Here is a 20,506-nt window from a genome sequence, read left to right as displayed (position 1 = left end):
CCTGGTTCCATTTTTTAAAAAATAATTAATTAATTTTTAATTTATTTGTTTATTTTTTAACATCTTTATTGGAGTATAATTACTTTACAATGGTGTGTTAATTTCTGCTTTATAACAAAGTGAATCAGCTATACATATACATATATCCCCATATCTCCTCCCTCTTGCGTCTCCCTCCCTCCCACCCTCCCTATCCCACCCCTCTAGGTGGTCACAAAGCACCCAGCTGATCTCCCTGTGCTATGCGGCTGCTTCCCACTAGCTATCGGTTTTACATTTGGTAGTGTATATATGTCCATGCCACTCTCTCACTTTGTCCCAGCTTACCCTTCCCCCTCCCTGTGTCCTCAAGTCCATTCTCCAGTAGGTCTGCATCTTTATTCCCATCCTGCCCCTAGGTTCTTCGTGACAATTTTTTTTTTTTAGATTCCATATATATGTGTTAGCATACGGTATTTGTTTTTTAAAATTTATTTATTTTTGGCTGCATTGGTTCTTCGTTGCTGTGTGCAGGCTTTCTCTAGTTGCGGTGAGAGGGGGCTACTCTTCGTTGCGGTGTGTGGGCTTCTCATTGCGGTGGCTTCTCTTGTTGCGGAGCATGGGCTCTAGGCGCGTGGGCTTCAGTAGTTGTGGCTTGCGGGCTCTAGAACGCAGGCTCAGTATTTTTGGCACACAGGCTTAGTTGCTCTGTGGCATGTGGAATCTTCCCGAACCAGGGATTGAACCCGTGTCCCCTGCATTGGCAGGCGGATTCTTAACCACTGCGCCACCAGGGAATCCCTGGTTCCATTATTTTTAAAATAGATTTTTACGAGAGTCAGTTTAGTTAAAAGTAGATAATCAAGCATGCTAAACCACAGTATGTCTCCTTATGCTGCAAGGGAAGGAAGGAGCACGTGCCTGTTTCCCCGCTGTTGCGGGTAGGACCCCACTCAGGGTACCTGGATTACTGGCATGGCCTGTGACTTCTGACAGGTGGGCTGAGTGTGAGCACCAGTGCCAGTCTGAGTAATGTGTACTGCTGAGGCTTAGGGTCTTCATATTTCTTAGATGAAACACAAAGTTCTGGTATTTTCTTTGCTCACCCACTTTGGAGACCATTAGTGTTAGTGTGTGTTTATTAACTGCTGGTTGGATTGTATTGAATGCTCTGTGGATATTTCTTCAATCTCATGAGTACTTTCAGACCATTTGATCTAGTGTTCACTCTTACTTGCATTTACTACCTGTAGCTTTCATTTGGGGACCATTTGTATCTTGGGTACTCTCTGGATTCATTAATTTGGAATCGTCTTTTTCAAATATTTATGAATGTGCTCTCTTTTCATAGATTCTACTTTCCTAGTCCCTCCTAAGCTCTTATCTTACTCTTCTTATCCTTTGATGGTAGATGACGTTGCTGTTGCTGCCTTTAAGGCATTTAAAAATTCATTTCAAAGTGGTCCGAGTTTTGGAAGAAATTCTTCCCATCTTTCCTTGAATGTCACTTTCAACCAAAGAGTAATAGTTACTCACAGATTCTCAGTTTTTAATGCCCAGGAGAGTAACAGCTGGAAACCTATATGGAAAAAATGACTGTTACTGAGGTGGGAATAAATCTATTCTGCATATTTTGTTGTAGTCGTTTGATTTATATTTACTCCTTCACAAGTGGAAGTTGAATGCTAATGTAGGCACTCATTCTAAGATTGTACTGTTAGAAATCTATTTGTAGATTCCAAATGGATTCTTTTTGGTTATTGATACTGTTAAAGTTAGTAAACTTATTAGTATAGGTAGTTTTTGACAAAATCTCTTGCATAATTCAGACTTCAATCCTGATTTTTATTTGGAGAAAGTAAAGAATTTTGTATGAATATTTTACATAAAATGTAAAAAATTCAGTTTGTAAAATTAAAAATTACTCATTTCCTATTTAATGTAATATAAAAAATTACATTGTCAGGGTGCAAAGGAATCAAACCACAGTGAAGAAGGGAGACACCCATCTCAAGCAACCCACAGTCTAGCAGGGAAGACAGTCATGCAAGCCAAGTGTATGAAGTAGTACAGCTGTGTATAAGAGAGAGAAGTTTGCAGTAACAGTGAGAGCTCTAGCCCTAATAAGGCCCTTTAATTTTCACAGGGCTGACATACTACACTGTTGGATTTCCTCAGCTGAAGGAGGGGTGAATGGTTGTATTTGGTTAAAGCTTGTTGAAAGGTACTTATGTTTCTCTTCCATCATTAACACACATACCTCTATCTTATGTTTTGTTGGGGATGCCTCATTGCCAGCAGATGGAAAGGTGGCCAGGGTATTGAGGGGTTAGAGATCATGTACCATGGGAAAATGTTGTGGGAACAGGGCTTTTTTGGTTTGAAGAGTGGGACTTCTGTGTAAGTATACACTGCCAGATGCTTAGAGCTGTGATGTGAGGACTTCTCTGTTTTCCTACAGGAATATTTCCCCAACTTCACCCACATCCATGCAACCACCATGATTTTGTCTTATATGAGTACAGCTTGAATTCCAGTTTACTTACCTCACTTTTTCAAAAATTTCAGCATATTGTTTACTCTATCCTTATATTACATGGTGAAGTCCTTGAAAATTGAGATTGATATCCTAGTTTATATATTTCTAATATATAATATACATAATATAATATACATAACTCTTGAAGATTTTTAAGAAGTGCCACACTTAACCATTTCTCACTTCATCAGTGGTTTGTGCACCATTTTGGGAAGCACTGCTTTAGGGGCCAACCTCAGGACAGATGGAATGAGGTTACTGGGGAACCAGATATGGACCTGTTCAAGGGAAGGGCTATCTGTCCTCTGAGCGTACAGGCACAGTGCCCCTTTCTTATTTCTTGCATCAGATTTAATTTATTTAATGTTTTTGCATGGGGGTATGAGATGGGATTTATCTCAGAGGACACTAGGTTTTTTATTCATTTTGTTTCCCTTCATACTGTACACTTTACTATAGTACCTGGCTCATCTTAGGTTCTCATAAATGTTTATTTTAAGGATATGTGATTCTAGAGTTTTACTTAGACCAATGAATTCTGTTACCTTTCATTGTTTCTCCTTTTTGAAAACAGGTGTTATCTTCATAAACACTGAATTATTTCAGTGGATGTTTTTTCAATTTTTCTTTAATCTGTTCTTAAAGGAATAAGACTTTTAAAGTTTCATATGGCTTATATTATGCTGGATTATAAACCAGAGGTTCTGAAAGATTTCAGACTACAAAGGTGGATAAAATGTTTTAGTGTGCTATGAGTTTTTAAAACATTTTCCTCTGTTCTTTTTTTTTTTTTTCCTCTGTTCTTTTGTGGTGTGTTTTTTTCTCTTTTTTGAGATGGTCAAAGCATTCCTTTTGGGAGACAGGCTGGGGGTTTTAATATCATGTTGTTTTGTGTTAGGAAAATTGAATTTGACTCAGAACTGTTTTAGGAACTAGCAGTCACCAGATATTTTAAGAGTGCTTTAAATGTAAACACATGTAAAAAAGTGAAAATATTAGTGACCTTCCCACCACCCTTCCCCCTTTCCTAGCACTGTAGTATGATTGGCTGTAGTTCAAGATTGTGTATGTTGCTGTTTTATATTCATTTTCAAATGAAAAAAATAAATTGCTAAAGAATGTTTTTTTAACATATAGGCTGATTACATAGAGAGGTACTTGAGGACTGTGCCCTTTAATAAAGATATAATATAAGATGTATATTCTTATATATAAGATATATCAAATAGGGTATGTTTTCCTCAATAAACTAACATTTTAATATATTCCTTTTAAGAAATATTGTTCTAAAGATATATAACTATTTTTCACATTTTATGGTTTCTTTTACTACATTATCATTTTAGAAATCAAAGCATTCTAATGAGAAAAACAAATCACCTTTAGTTCCAGTAATCAAAGGTAACCACTGTGAGCATTCTGGCGTATACTTATCATCTAACAAAAAGGAATGCATACTGGGTTTTCTTAGTGGTAAACATTTTAATGTAAGTTTAACATATAGAAAAGTGTACAATTAGTGTAGAGCTCAATTCATTGTCATAAAGTGAATGAACATACATGTCATTACCAGTCAGGTCAAGTGATGCCAGCGTCCCAGAAAGCCGCTCGTGCACTCTCCGAATCGCTGTCCTCTCCCAGCCGCACGGGAAACCACGGTTGTGACTCCAGCACCGCAGATTAGTTTTGAACTTTATGTAGACGGAATCACGTGCTCTGTATTCTTTGGCATCTTCTTTGGTTCGTAAAGTTCATTCATGTTTTTGCATGAAGCATATTTTGTTCATTTTGAGTATTATATATTATTTCATCTCAAGACTATCCCATATTTTATTTATCCTTCATACTGTAATGTATGTGATTATTACACATTTGATTATTTCTAACTTTTGCCTGTTAAAATAATGCTGCTATGTGTATTTTTGTACATGTCTTTGCACATAATGTAAGCATTTTATTAGGTATAATAATTAGGCAAATTGCTGGGTCCTAGCTGTGCATCATTCAAGTGTAGTGGTTACAGTTAAACAGTTTTCCAAATTATTTTCACCAGTTTACTCTCTCACTATAGAGTATATGAGAGTTCAACTTGCTCCACATCCATGCCCAACATGTTTTTGGAGAGGGAAAGGAAGGAGTCATGTTTATTGAGATATAATTTATACACAGTAAAATTTACCTTCTGTTAGTTTTAACAAATATGTATAGTCATGTAATAACCACCATAACCATAAGATTTTGAACATTTCCATCATCTTAAAAAGTCTCCTTGTGTTCCTTTGTAGTCAGACCCTAACAACTGACCCTCCAAACTAGTTATACAATGCAGGTATCTACCACTTAATATCAGTAATCACAAAAATTAACAAAAATCAGACATTATCCCAAAAATACTGATCTGGAACCTATTTAAATACCATTATTTTAAATTTTAAAAATTATAGTGTATATAATAACTCAAATTACTCAACCAGTTTTTTAAACCACATTAAATGCCAGTGTTTAACAAAGTAGTGTGTTTTTATATAAAATGCTTAAAACATGGCTTCCTGATGAAAGTGATGATTTAAATAGTAATCTCTTCTCTTCCATTTAGTCATTTTTTTCCTCACTCTTCTTTACAGCTTTTTCAACTTTTACCTCTTATTGTATAACACTTAGCAAAATCAAGGGCTCAGTGTGAAAGGTCTTAGGAAACACATTTAGTATGTGTGCCCAGTGGTGGAGAATGGCTCACACGGGGCATGACACTAAGATGCCCTGTTAGTTATCAACAACATCTGAGACATTCATCTCGTTTTTTTTTTTTTTAAACACTCAGTTCAGTTTCAAAGTGTCAACAATTCTGTCACACCAGTTATCTTTGTAATGAAATTTGATTCCCCCCTCCCCCAGTACGTTATTTTGTTTAAAATGTTTTGAGTTTTGGAGATACAAATATAAAAGATTATTTTATGAACACTAGTTGAAAAGGATTAAACTGAGTGGTATATTCTAGGAAGTTTAGATATTAAAAACTAGCTGACATTCTACTGGGAAAATGTTAACCTTGTTGACATTCTGAGTGATATGTCTGGATTTCTAACCACGGGCTTGGTTTTCTCTTGTGTTGATGAGTTATGTCACAATTAATTCAGCCAGTTTCTTCTTCTTCAGTATTTAAGTGTATATGTTTCTCTTGAGTTTTAAGATGGATAGCTCTTTAATATGATCTTTGTATTCATTCTTTAGAATAAATTGTGGAATTGGACTTGTTAGGCCAAATAATCTGCATATTGTTAATGTTTGCGATGCACGTTACTTGACTGCCTTTCCCAAAGATGGTGCGTACCCATTTACAGTCCTACCACTGGTGTCTGAAAACACCTGTCTCCTAGTATTCTCATCAGCATTAAAGTATTATAATTTAGGGGCTTCCCTGGTGGCGCAGTGGTTGAGAGTCCTGCGGACTCTCAACTACTGCGCCACCAGGGAAGCCCTAAAGCCAACTTTTGACACTTACATTTAGAACTTTAAAAAGAGCATGCTTTTCCTTTAAATAGCAAATATAAAATCTATATTATTTATATACTTTTAAAATATCAAATATAAAATCTGTCTTATACACTGTAAAAATAACCTTTGGTAAGTAACTGAAGTAAGAAAGAAAGTAAAGTTGAAGTAAAGGAACAAATTAAGTTTGTAAGTTGGAGCCCTCTAAGGAATATGAAACATGAAAAAGATGTAGCTATTTTCTATCAAGGAGTCCACAGGAAGATCTGTGCCTAAGTTACATACATAAGTATAATCAATTTCAGACTGTGGTAAGTACAATGCTGGAGAGAGCTATATAATCAAAGTGCTGTAAAAGCCAGTCATGTTTTTGCTTCATTAGAATAGACGAGTCTGATTTGGACCTTGAAGGATGCTCTAAGCAAGAAAGAAAGTAGGAAAAAGAAATGAAAGAAAATTTTTTAAAACTGGGGGGAAGTAGAATGGCTTCTCTGGTTAATTGTAAACTTGGAAAAAGTCTAAACCAATGGTCAGTTCTACACATTGATTTCTGAGTTATTTCTCAACTGTTTTTTCTTCCAGGGTCATCCTGACATTTAGGTAACATTCTTTTTCTCCCTGCAAACTCATTACCATTTATTTGCTTGTCTTTTCCATGTCCATTTCTCCTTTAGACTATAAACTTCATGGTCTTTGGGTTCTTTAGTGTCTAATCCAGTTTCTTGCACTTTGCCTAATCCACGGTGGTACATTTCCTCTGTGGCTGGTATGTGACCCTTAAAAGAAATTAACTTCAAAGAAGTTTAGTGATCATCAGATATTTTTTCCCATACAGATGTTCCTAACTGGTGATGGAATTGTTCTGTATTTTGATGGTGTCAGTGTTAAATCCTGATTGTGATACTGTACTATAGGTTTGTAAGATGCTACCCTTAGAGGAAATTGGATAAAAAGGTGTGCATTTTTTTACAAGAGCATATGAATCTATAATTATCTTAAAAACTTAAATAAATTTTTGATATGCAAAATTTTTTAAAACTATTGTTTGGGGAAAAAAAGGTCTCTAACCAAGCAATAATATTTTGGAACTTTATAACACATAATTGTGTTAGGATATTGGTTTGGCTTTTAATAGAAATCAGATACCAGTGGCTTAAAAAAGATAGAAGATTAATATTTCTCTCATGTAGAAGTCTACGCTAGTCCAGGGGTGTAGGCAGGTTTGCTTCCTGAGGTCATCCAGGGACCAGAGTTCCTTCTGTCTTGTTTTGCCATTCCCTTGGTGGTATCCTCATGCACAAAGTCAAATCTGTCGGCCCACCACTCTACCTGGGTTCTAGCCCATGGGAAAGGTGAGGATTTGAAGAGAAAATAATTTCCTTTTAAGGATATAATCTAAAACTCACTTGGGCTGCTCCCAGTCACATCTCGTTGGCTGGAATTTAGTCATATGGCCATAGTTTCCTATAAGAAAGATTGGGAAATGTAGTTCTGCCCAGCTAAATCTCAGGGCGTTTTATTAATAAAAGGAAAGAGAGCATGGTATTGGGATCAGATAGTTACTCTGCCCCAATGTTTGCCCTGGGATGCATGTTCAGTAACTTTATTGGTGAAACTGTCTTCCCTTATTTCTCTGTACTTATATAGGAAAAGTATAGATGTTTGAAGAGTTAGGTATATTTGTTGGATCATTATGGCAATGAAAATTGGTATGAATATTTGCTTCCCCTTTCTCTAACCTCCTCAAAGACAAAGTATAATATTTTTCTTCTTTGTATTTTTTATACCTGGCATAGAGCCTAACCCTAATTAGGCACTCACTACCTATTTATTGACTGATTACCCTTTTATCTGTGTTAATTAAAATGTCTCTAGCAGAATTTTCATAAGTATTTGTAATAGCTGACCTGCTTTCTCCTTAATTTCTTCATGGTCTCTTTTGTTACAGTATTACAGTCTCAAAATATATGAATATGACCCTTTTAGCAGATTTTTATAACTATGGATGACAGTATAGTATGTTATCATTATTTTTTTGTATAGTTTTGCTTGAATAATTAGTGTTCTGTAATGTATTTTTTAGACATAAGAAATCAGTTATAGTGGCAAGTGGCATGTTTAGTAATATAAAAAACAGTAATTTACCTTAATTTCGTTGTCTTAATAGTTTACTTTTGAGTTCAAAATTTCTTAAAATGAGAGTTCTTTTTCCTTTGGTTATTATTTTATTGATGTTTCAGTTTGTCATACTTTATATTTTTCTCACATTTTTATTGTTAAGGATAAATAATCTTGAAGTCACTACTTTTAAAAGGTGGAATCATCAACACTAGATTTTTTCTTTTAGTTAATTTCAGTACTTTTTTAGTTTTAGTTAGGTGAATTTTATTTTAAGCATTTATTCGGAGGACCTGAGGGATACAATTAAAAAACTTTGGAGACCATCCTTAATTTGGTTTTTAGAACAGAAGGAAATACACTGTAACTTTCCCTTTTTTTGTGGTGGAGAGAAGCTTCTTTTGCCAACAGGAAAATGCAGTTCCACTAAGATTCTTGGGTCATAGATCAGAGGCTTGGATCAGCAAAAAGAAACAAACTTTTGGAAGAATTCTGGTCCAGTATTATGGCCAGTTTAAACTAAAATGTAGGCAATGGCAGGCTGCCTCATTTCTCCCTGTAAGGAAAGGCCACATAGCAGTAATATTTATCAGAGAAAGGAAGGAAAGCTGTCTGTCCGGTGGGGGTGGAGTGGGATAGCTTCTCAATAAAATGTTCATTTGTTGACATTATAAGCAGCTTTGCAGCCCTGTTGAAAAAACTTGAAGGGGGGTGGGGGGGAAGGAGACTTCAAGTTCTGTTAAAAGCGAGTCAGAATTTTGTTTGTGAAATTTGTCCAGTGCTAGTCAACTCTTATTTCTCCTAGTAATGAAGATGCACAGCTGTGAAGAGAATCCCCCCAAAAATAAAACACTTATATTTTACCTTGGAGAACATTTTGTGATTTTTTTTTTTTTGCAGATTGAACTTTCTAATTGTGTTTTTCTTTGCTTACTATCCTCGAACACACAGTGGTGGATATAGGGGTAGGCAGTCATGGAGCATACCCTGAGTGGAAGGAAGTGACTGGAAATTTTAAAAAATGTTAAGATAAACAACAAATCAGTCCCAAAGCAAGTAATACTTGGCTACTGGTTTTACTTTCTTATATAATTTTGATATTCTTATTAAATGCCTCAGGTTTCCCAACTGTATCATGAACATTGTTTTGAATAAATTTAAATTTGTGATGTGTAGTGATCACTTATTTTTTTGGTTTGTTTTTAGCTGAAGTACAGTTGATTTATATATAATGTGTTAATTACTGCTGTACAGCAAAGTGATTCAGTTATACATATATATTCATTCTTTTTTTAAAATATTCTTTTCCATTATGGTTTATCATGTGACATTGAATATAGTTCTCTGTGCTACACAGTAGGACCTTGTTGTCTGTCCATTCCATATATAACAGCTTACATCTACTAGCCCCAACTTCCCACTCCATTCCTCCCCCACAGCCTCCCCCTTGGCAACCACCAGTCTCTTCTCTATGTCAGTGATTCTGTCTCTGTTTCATAGATAGGTTCATTTGTGTCATATTTTAGATTCCACATATAAGTGATAGTCTTTCTCTTTCTGACTTGTTTCACTTAGTATGATAATCTCTACTTGCATCCATGTTGCTGCAAATGGCATTATTTTGTTCTTTTTTATGGCTGAGTAGTATTCCATTGTATATATGTACCACATCTTCTTTATCCATTCATCTGTGCTTGGACATTTAGGTTGTTTCCGTGTCTTGGCTATTGTAAATACTGCCACTGTGAACTTTGGGGTGCATGTATCCTTTCGAATTACAGTTTTCTCTGGGCATATGCCCAGGAGTGGGATTTCTGGATCATATGCTAATTCTATTTTTAGTTTTCTGATGAGCCTCCTTACATATAAGTCTTTCACCTCCTTGGCTAGGTTTATTCCTAAGTTGTTTTTTAATGTGATTAAATGCATTTTTTAATCCAGTTTCTGTATCAAGGAGATTTTTCTGGCCTTGTCAAATGAGTATGTAGCTATGATTCTTGTTCTGTACTTTGGCACTGCGTATATAGTATGAGAATTATCTGTACTTTGAGGGTTTGGTAGACTTATTTGTAAAAAAAAAAAAAATCTGGACTTGGATGGTTTTTAAGGATTGGCTCTTTGACTCTGGTTTACACTCTTATAAGGTTATTTGTCCATTCAGGCTTTCATCTTCTTTGGACAATTTTGTTTTCTCCTAGATATTTTAATATTTTGCTTAGGTTTTCAAATACATTGGTATAAAGTTGTATGTGAAATTTTTTTATAATTATGTGTATGTTTTGATATGTAAAGAAAAATTTAGAAAGATGCATAAGAAACTTAATATTATCTTGGTTATCTATGGGAAATGGAAGTGGAATTATGGGAATAGGGAATGACAGTCTTTAAAATTTTTATGTCCTTGGACAATATGAGAATTTCCAAACTATGGACTTGTTTTACTTTCATAATCAAAAAAGGGAGTGTTATTTCAAACTTTAAAATGTGAGAAAGTATAGAATATTGTACAGAAATAGATTCATCTTACAAGTCCCAGCACATTTCTTTTTTGTAGTTTTCCACCAGAGCTGAGTTGTATTTTTATTTTTTTTTATTTATTTATTTTAACATCTTTATTGGAGTATAATTGCTTTACAATGGTACATTAGTTTCTGCTTTATAACAAAGTGAATCAGTTATACATATACATATGTTCCCATATCTCCTCCCTCTTGCGTCTCCCTCCCCCCCTCCCTATCCCACCCCTCTAGGTGGTCACAAAGCACCCAGCTGATCTCCCTGTGCCATGCGGCTGCTTCCCACTAGCTATCTATTTTACATTTGGTCCATGCCACTCTCTCACTTCGTCCCAGCTTTCCCTTCCCCCTCCCCGTGTCCTCAAGTCCATTCTCTACGTCTGCGTCTTTATTCCTGTCCTACCCCTAGTCCCAGCACATTTTAATTGTGTGTTTTCTTCTCAAGCTGGACTCTGGACTGTTTTCACACTGGGCGGTGTGGGCAGCAAAGCGGCTGCTGCTCCAGAAGTTTCTTCCCCTCTGGCCAACCAGAGTCTCCTGCTTCTGCTGATTCTGGCCAACCTGACAGACGCTGCAGATGCACCAAACCCCTACAGACAGGCCATCGTGTCCTTTAAGAATACACAAGGTTTGTGGTATTTTCTTTTCCTCTGAATAGTCTTTCTAATGAGGAAAGAGGGTATTGTTTACCCCATATTGTGTACTTTCACTTGTGGAGATGACTGTCAAGTTGTATATTTTCATGTTGGTTAAAGATGAGAAAAACTAAATTTTCTGTGTATATTCTCAGGAAGGTCAAGTAAATCTTAGATGAGGGCTGTGGTTCTTTATATCCATTTATATTTACATTTCTTTCAGAGATAACCAAGCCATCATGTGCTTAATTTAGATCCACCTGTCCTACCTATTAGGGATAGGAATTAACCTGGAAAACTCCAAATGATACATTATTTGAAATTTTTAATTTAAAATCTATATTCCATTTAGGGTTTTATATAACTAAAGATAGGAGCAGAACTCAGCAGACTTTTTCTGCAAAGGGGCAGATGGCTTTTGTGGTCTCTGTCACCACCTCTTAACTGCCATTGTCACATAAAAGCAGCATAGGTAATACATAAGCAAATGAGCATGACTGGGTTCCAGTAAAACTTTATTTCCAAAACAGGTGGTGGGGTGCCTGTGGGCTGTAATTTGCCAAAACCCTGAAGTAGAGCACACGCAGATAGTTCCATGTTGAAGCAGTAATCACTTATCAAAAGGTTATACTCTAAAAGCAAGATTAATATGGTAGCTAGATTTTCAAAATACATCCAACACTAATATAATTAAGTTGGGTAAGAAGTGCAGTTATTGGCTAGGAAGATTTTTAACACTTCTGGTGCTCTTTGCTTTGTTCCTTTCCAGAGCTGTTCTAGTATACGTTTCTTACAGACAGTGTTTGTTGAGCCTTTGCCATTTCTGGCATTATTATTTGCAGGGGGATATGAGTCTCAAACAATTAGATAGATAAGAAATGAAGACTCATGTATCTAATAGTATTTTCTATTCTCATTGCTGTGCTCTTCTTGGTGACAGTGTGACTTTAGGGTTAAAAAAGGAAGGTTTGGAGTCAAGCTGACCTGACTTCATGTCACACTCCTGTCACTTCAAAGCTGTGAGGCCTTTCACGGTTTGCTTAATCTCAATAAGCCTCGATGGCCTTTTCTGTAAAATGAAGATAGTATCACCTAATAGGATTTGTATAAGTACCAAACAAGGTAGGGTTTTGAAATGATTAGCTCAGATTTTGCAACATAGCAGGTGTTCAGTATATGGTATCTGCTATTATTACTTTTGCTGCTCTGGCCAGATGATACTGTTTAGGGTTGAACCTTCTTGGGAGAGTCATCTTTTGGGAGACTGTGGTACAGAACAGTGTGATTCAGAGCATTGGCTTTAGGGTTAGACTGACCTGGGTTCATATCCCAGATTATATTCTTAATATACTAGTTTCCTTATTTGTGAAGCAGCGATTATAATCTCTACCTCATAAGGTTCTTAGAAGAATTAAATGAGCATTTATCATAGGACGGACTCACTAAATTATTGCTGCTGTTGTAAGAAACAGTATAATGTGGTGAAAACGACAGGAGCTGATCTGTGTTTACTCAGGGATGATCTTGGAAAAGTTGCTTAATCTCTCTAAGCCTCTATTTCATCCTTTGTAAAACTGGTCAGAGTAATGACATGGTTGTCATATGGGTTAAATAAAGGATAATACACGTAAAGCTGTCAGTATAATGGCTGGTTCATAGGGCTTACTAGCTAGTAACGTATAGACACACAACATATGTATTCCATTTGTAGTCAGGTATAATACAGGTTGATGAACCTGTATTATTCTGCTTCCATTGTAAAGAGGTGTAGTGTGTCCAGCATCTTCCTCCAGCAAGTCTTCTGTAAATCCTGTAATATTTGCATACTCACAATATATCCAACACTTCCTTTTGCCATCCTTTGCAAAAATATAGGTCAGTCTTACAAAACAATTATTTTTGTAAGTGTCAAAAATACAGTGCTAGGATTGAAAAAATAACCTATGTTCTGAATGTGGAAGGATAAGTGAGGGCACTTTGTAGTAAAGTTGAAGACATTTTTTAGATGCATTCTTCCCACAAATATAAAGGTTAAAAAGGAAAATCTGAGAGACATAGGACTGTGCTATCATAAAGATTTTGTTGGCACACGTTTCTTTTCCATAAGAGCGCAGCTTCTGGAAATGTTAAAGCAGTGGTTTTTTAAAATTTTGTTTTGTTTTGTTTTGCTAGTGGTTCTGGGTCTTTAAAAAAACAATTCTTGGGCTTCCCTGGTGGCGCAGTGGTTGGGAGTCCGCCTGCCGATGCAGGGGACTCGGGTTCGTGCCCCGGTCTGGGAGGATCCCACGTGCCGCGGAGCGGCTGGGCCCGTGAGCCATGGCCGCTGGGCCTGCGCGTCCGGAGCCTGTGCTCCGCAAGCGGGAGAGGCCACAACAGTGAGAGGCCTGTGTACCGCAAAAAAAAAAAAAAAAAAAAAAAAAAAAAAAAAAAAAAAAAAAAAAACAATTCTTTCTGCATACTTGTCAAAACACATTAAAATATCAGCTCTTTGTGCTGTTATGTTCCAGTGTTTTATCTGATGAGACTATAATTTTCTCTAAGTCAGTTGACCTAGCTTTACCTCCTTTTAAACTTCCTAACCTTGCTTGCTTCCGTTTTTAAACAAATCCAGTAAACTGTAGGAAAGGGGCTATGTCAGTTTTGGAATATCAAGAATTTTCCCTATGTGGGTTGTAATTTATGCTTTTCATCATTCCAGTAACTCTACTTAAAAAAAAAGTTTCTTAGTGGTTGTAGTCAATTAGTTTTAAGTTTTCCTTTAAACAAAAATGTTTTATGTTTTCCAAGAGTTGTCTTAGGTTTGGTATGTTCTATTATAGAAGCTAATGTTGAACATACTGATTTTGATATCATTTTAAAATTATCTAAATTATATGTTATCCTAGCTATTTTCTTCATAAATGGATTGATGACATTGATGGATACTTCAGCCGTGATAATTCATTTGAAAAAAATTAACTTAGCTTCAAGGCAGTTTTTTTTTCTTTTAAACTCTTACCTTACAAGAGAATTTTCTGTTTGTCTCTAGATATTTTTATTTAGGACTGATGACCATTTAGTTTTGGTAACAAAGCATTTCAATGTTGTGGTTAAATTGTATGTATTAATTGTATGGGTTTTTTTGCCTACCCCCATAGCTGTATTTATTTAAGCTCATATTTTTATTGACAATTTAATTCAGCTATGTTAATGCAAAAATAGTAGTGGAGTCAAACTGCGTGACTTAGTTTTTTTTATACTTGGCTTTAAAAAAAAGTCACTCTGTTACATGGTATTTGCTCATATATTTATAATCATTGGAAAGCTGTGGTTTAGCTAGTACAGAGAAATAAATTGTCTGAGTTTAGGTTGGGTTGGGTTTTTGTGTTTTGTGTGTGTGTGTGTGGTTGTTTTTTTTTGTTTCTTTTGTTTTTGGTGAGAACATTTCAGTTCTACTCTCTTAGCAAATTTCAAATGAACAGTACTGTGTTATCAACTGTAGTCATGTTTTAGTGTAGTTGTTTTTTAGGTAGAATTTAGAATACAAATTGAAATTTTGAGCCTGAAATGTAGCAACTTACACAAAATTAATGGGAACTGAATTGTATACATTAACAATACTTTTATTATTTAATATCAGGCACAGTCTAGAAAATAGATGTAATATTTTTTAAAAATTTGTGTTTTCCATATTCCAGATAGCAGTCCTTTCCCCTCGTCAATTCCACATGCTTTCCAGATTAACTTTAACAGTTTGTATATGGCCCTGTGTGAACAGCAGACATCTGATCAAGCAACTCTCCTTTTGTATACATTGCTCCATCAGAATAGTAATATTAGAACATACATGTTGGCTCGCACAGATATGGAAAATCTTGTAAGTATCATATTAAACATGGTTTTATATTTTATAATATTTTGAAGAGTAATTTCTTTTCCTAAGAGGATATGTATATTTGCCTGGTTGCAAAGGTGATAGTCAAGAGGTTGATAGGGAGATGCCACCAGGCAAAGGCAGAGGTATGAGTTTTACAGTGTAGGAGACAGTGTACGTAGAGATGGCGTCACAGTGCAGAGCAGGAGAGCACACAGCACAGCAAACTTCCCTGTCCTTCAGGTCCTTAACAGCCTCCCACTGCCCATGATTCAGCCTGGATGAAGTCCTCCAAGAAGCACTGGCTGCCATTGTCAAGAAGATTTTTATACCCTTTTGGTTCCTTTCCGCTACTAAGTGCCTGGTCACTAAATTCAAGTAGCTGATCACAGTTGTCACATATTCCTGATGAGTATGGCTAAAAGGAAGGGTGATTTTTCAACTCACTTTCCCAAGTGTCCTATCCCTTCAACAGGCTTTGACACTAAGGCTGTCTGAACTCAGTTCCTGGAGTGTTATAGTTATTTTAAGGTACCGTTGCCAGATATCATATAAATGTACTTTACCCTTTACTATGTGAGTGAAATTGGTTCCAAGTTTTTGCTCATAGACAACAACTCCTATGGGCAATTATTGATTTCCATTATAACTAATGTGTAAACAAAAATGTTTCTATGAAAAGTAAGCTGCCTCACTAAGGTGTTGATGTCATGTTTGAAATACGTAATTATAGATAACGTTGGACTGTTCATGCATTAATAAAATTGTGAACATCTCTGAAATAGCTGGCAGCTTGCTGGTGGCAACAGGAATGTCCCCTCTGCACCAATTTTTATAGAGTGATAGCAGGATTCACCAGGGATTTGGTGGCCACTTTTTTTCAGCATTAAACATGAAAGTAATGAGTAAACATGGAATATTAGAATTTATTGAAGAGCATATTCTATGTCAGAGTGACACTAAGGACAAAAAAATGTGATGAACAAACCCATCTGCACACCAGCTATATGTGGAAAACATTGGCTTAAATAGCAAAATTGGGTGTGACAGTGGACTGCTCATGTGAGTAAAAGCTTGTAAAGAAAAGGCTTATTTACTAATGGGTGAGTGAATATAAGCAGAGACAATTCTGAACATGATGTAGCCTAAGGAAAATGATGGGAATAAGCAGAAAGCCCATGACATCATCGGCTCTAGAAAGTTCCATGGTAAGGATGTTGGTACAAAAGATCATGCAGGGGAACAGTTGTCTGTATATGATGACAACACCAGTGAAAAGTTAAAAGGTTTTGTTTGGGGATTTTTTGGGGGGCTGGGATGGGGTGAGGTGGGGCTTGTGTATTAGTTTTTAATGTCTTGCATAGATTACTTTTATAATGTTTTAACTGATGTCCTTCCCTTTTCTTTTTCTTCTATAATTTATTGAGTCTGTGATTAGAAAATATGTTACTGGTAGGAAATTCACTATGCTGATCTGATTTTGTTGTTAACAGTTCTTTTATCCTACAATCTTTGCTGTTAAGAAGGTAATGCTTGATATATTGCATTGTTTGTAAGAATACCTTATTGTGTAAGTTCCTGCTAGGCTGGAGGCCGAATCGCCTCTATTGAGTGTCAGGTGTTGACCATTGGTCTCTGTAAACCCAGCCTGTACATGGCGGCACCTTTGCAGAAGAGGATGCTTTTCTCTGGTGGTCCTTTAGTTATACAAATGGAAAGTACTTTCAGTCACAGGCTGGTTTATGAAATTAAAGCAAAGGGTACATGATAAAAGTATAGAGGTTTAAAACATTGGTTTTATAATAAAGTAATGGTAATAGTAAATTAAAATTTTTATTCACTAGGTTTTACCAATTCTCGAGATTCTGTATCATGTGGAAGAAAGAAATTCACACCATGTCTATATGGCCCTTATAGTATTGTTGATCCTTACAGAAGATGATGGCTTCAATAGATCCATTCACGAAGTGGTAAGTTAGCTTCACTTTAATCGGAGTTACAGAACAGATATGTCACTCCATAAAATTTACTACCCTTAGTACCCTACTTCCTTCTTTTGCTTCTGGTAGATATTTCTGCAAGTCCCTGACTTAGAAATGGTGTGCCTTTCTTTAGATTTATGAAGTGATGCTTTTTTTTTTTTTGAATGACGATTAGCTACTATTAAAAACTCTGTCAAAATAGTTTCTTTAGTAATTGATAGGAATGTTTTTGCTGCAGTGAGATCACTTTTCCTCTCCATTTCCACTTTTTAGTTGTGGCAGAAATTATCAAACAGGTTTGCTCCTTTTATGTAGAATGAGTGAAAGAATAGGGAAGAAGAAGAGGACTGAAAATTGTTTTGTAAAACAATGTAAAATAGTGTAGTATAATTTAACTCTTTACATTTTAGTCCTGTTTATGAGTTCCATTCCCAAACTGATTTTATCTTCCTCTTTGGTATTTTCTTTGTGTCAAAGTAATACATGTACATGGTTTTAAAACTTACACAGAAGTACTAGGTTTTAATGCAAACTAGCAGACCCCATGTCTACCCCATACCTGATTACCACTCTCCAAAGACAAATGCTGTCAGCTCTTTCCATGTTTCTAAATAACATGCTTATATTGTTATTTCTTGATTTTTCAGATTTAGAGATTAACTGCTTTCCCTCCTGCACATCTTGAGTGTTCTCTCTGGGTTCCTAGACCCCTTTCCAGCACAGAGACTTTTTCCTTCTTCCATCTTATTATCATTTTTGGTTAACTCAGCTTTTACATTATTATGATTTTGTTAACTATTATTCTACCCTCAGATGGAGTGATTGATAATTGTATTTCCTTTCTTGTACATGTTTTAATTTTTCTGTAGCACATCATTGCCCTGTTTTATATTCATATACCAATCACTAATGCAACTCCCAACTTTAGCAGAACCGAGAACCCCCCTAAAGCTATTAAAACATATTGCATATTTTCTCCGTTTCATTTTCGTCTTTGGCTCCTGTCTTAGTCCTCGTTGGAGGCTTTCCTGAAATGTGTGGTGATTCTTGCTTATCTGTTTCTATCGAGGAGCATGCACTAAAATGTTGATTGCAAGTTCTGTGTGTGGGCAAGACTTCTTCAGCGTAATGAGCTCTACATATTCTATTTCTCTGGGTGTCCTACTCGCTGTAGGCCTTTTCTTTTGGGGTAATTGATCAATTTCTGAGAAGGGATTCTTCCAGTCTAGTGTGGGGGTCGGCTGGGAGAATGGGGCTATAGGGGTCTCACTCGTCTTTGAGTACAGACACATTCTTCTTCAGTAGAGCTTTCATGTCGTCTTTACTCTTCTTTACTGTTCCTGTTGAAACGATTTTTGCCTCTTACATAGCGTGACCATCATTTCAGCTAAGGTTTAAGGGATGTTGACACTGTAGAAAGAGGATAAAACATACACATTTTTTTGATTCTTTTATTTAGTAAAGTACCATGAGGGAAAATATTTGCACTGACTTAGTTTTTTTTTTTAAACTAGCATTTATCTTTCCTTTGATAAGTTGAAAAACCAGATGATTTTAAAAAACATTTTAAAATTGAAGTATAAAACAGAAAGTACACAAATTTTAAAGGTACAACTTATGAGTTTCTATGTATATATATATATACCTGTATTATTACCACCCAGATCAAGTTATTGAACATTTCTAGCATAGTAGAAGATGCCCTTTTGCCCTATTCTGGTCAATATCCCACACCAAACTACATTCTGAATTCCCTCCTAATAGATTAGTTTTTGCTTCTCCTTGAATTATAGTTGTCACTGGGGGAAAATGGGTAAAGGATACATGGGATATCTCTGCATTTTTCTTAAAACTACAATTATTTCAAAATAAAAAAGTATAATTTAAAACATTGGGGAGAAATTTGGAAAAAATACTTTTCAAAAGAAGATATGTAAGCACATGCAAAGTACACGAAAAATGCTTTTACTATTACTGGGCATTAGGAAATGAAATTAGGGTGTTCCCTTTTATTTTGGCTTCTTTCACTGAAGACAGTGTTGCTAAAATTCACCCATGTTACTGTATCATTAGTTTGTTCCTTATTATTGCTGTGTACTATTCTGTTGTATGAATGTGCCACAGTATGTTTATTCATGCCCTTCTTGGTGGATATTTGGCTTTTGTTCCCCACTTTGGGGCTATTTTTGCTAAAGCAGCTGTGCACATTTTTGAACATGTATTTTGGTGGACATGCGCACTCATCCTTTTGGGCATATACCTAGGAGTAGAATTGCTGGGTCATAAGACAGGTGTGTGTTTAGTTTTAAGGGATACAGGTAAAATTGAAGGCTGTGTATACCCCACAAGTCAGCATTTCACTCCAAGGTTATCTAGGAAGACTCTTGCACATTTGCAGAGAGGACATGCTTATTAGTGGTCATCTAAAGCACTGTTTATAATATTGAAAATGTGTGGAACATGCAAAGTAAAACAGTCAGGGTACTGGCTATATCAGAGCAAGAAAGGGGAGTGAAAATGGGGAAGGGTGCACAGTGGGGCTTCCCCTAGGTCTGTAGTATTCTTTTCACTTCAACAGCAGCAAAAACAAAAGTAAAAGAAGTAACCACGCAAAACTTTGAACCATATCTGACCAAAATATTAAGATTTGAAATAATTTAACAGTGGATATACTTTTTATTATATTATTTTGTGTACTTTTTTGTATCTTCATTACATTTGGTAATTAAAACAATTTTAAGTTAGCACAGGATTTTGCATTAAAATTAAATTTTACTGACTGCCAAAACAGGGATGGTAAGATAGGGAAGGCATTAGATTCAGTCAACATTCAAGTCCATTCCATAAGGATTTCAGGATATTCTAGATGACATTCAGGTGTTTAAAGAAATTGTTCTTTTCTCTAGAGTCTAACTTTCTTGTTGATCTGTTTACTTTTATCCTTTTCCTTTTTATGTGTAATAGTAAAAATGAGTAAGTCAAGTGTTTTTACAAAGTTCTCTACATGGAATCATCCACTGTGGACCTAGCTGTCTGTGATATATATTCTGGTATCTTATTCTGGTTAGAATTATCATTTCTTAATACCCAGTGATACTGAGCATTTTTCATGTACTTTTCATGTGCTTACATATTTGCTTTTGTGAAGTATTTTCCAAGTTTTTTCCCATTGTTTTAAATTATACTTATTTTGAAATTGTAGTTGTAAGAAAAATTCAGAGAGATCCCATGTACCTTTTACCTGTTTTCACTCAGTGACAGCTATAATTGCAAAACAGTAGTATCGTACCACAACCAAGACATGGACTTCGAAATAGTCATGATTCAGAGCATTTCCATCACCACGGGGATGTCCCTCACGTTGCCTTGTTTAGCCATACCTCCTTTTTTAT

At 35.8% G+C, this 20,506-nt stretch overlaps 1 protein-coding gene across 3 annotated transcripts in view; it reads left to right on the top strand.

Moving 5' to 3' along the window:
• DYM (dymeclin) overlaps nucleotides 1-20,506 on the top strand; it is a 375,649-nt gene that overhangs the window by 123,657 nt on the left and 231,486 nt on the right. For all 3 annotated transcript variants that reach the window (XM_024756785.1, XM_024756783.1, XM_024756784.1), the window contains exons 9-11: nucleotides 11,090-11,272; nucleotides 14,957-15,135; nucleotides 16,977-17,102. In XM_024756785.1, coding sequence (XP_024612553.1) covers nucleotides 11,090-11,272; nucleotides 14,957-15,135; nucleotides 16,977-17,102 — 488 coding nt within the window. The remainder of the gene's footprint in view (nucleotides 1-11,089; nucleotides 11,273-14,956; nucleotides 15,136-16,976; nucleotides 17,103-20,506) is intronic.

This window comes from Neophocaena asiaeorientalis, unplaced genomic scaffold, assembly GCF_003031525.2.
Source record: "Neophocaena asiaeorientalis asiaeorientalis breed wild unplaced genomic scaffold, Neophocaena_asiaeorientalis_V1.1 scaffold133, whole genome shotgun sequence".
Classification (NCBI taxonomy): Eukaryota; Metazoa; Chordata; class Mammalia; order Artiodactyla; family Phocoenidae; genus Neophocaena; species Neophocaena asiaeorientalis.
The sequence above is the reverse complement of the archived record's forward strand: the minus strand, read 5'-3'. Positions and strand labels throughout refer to the sequence as shown.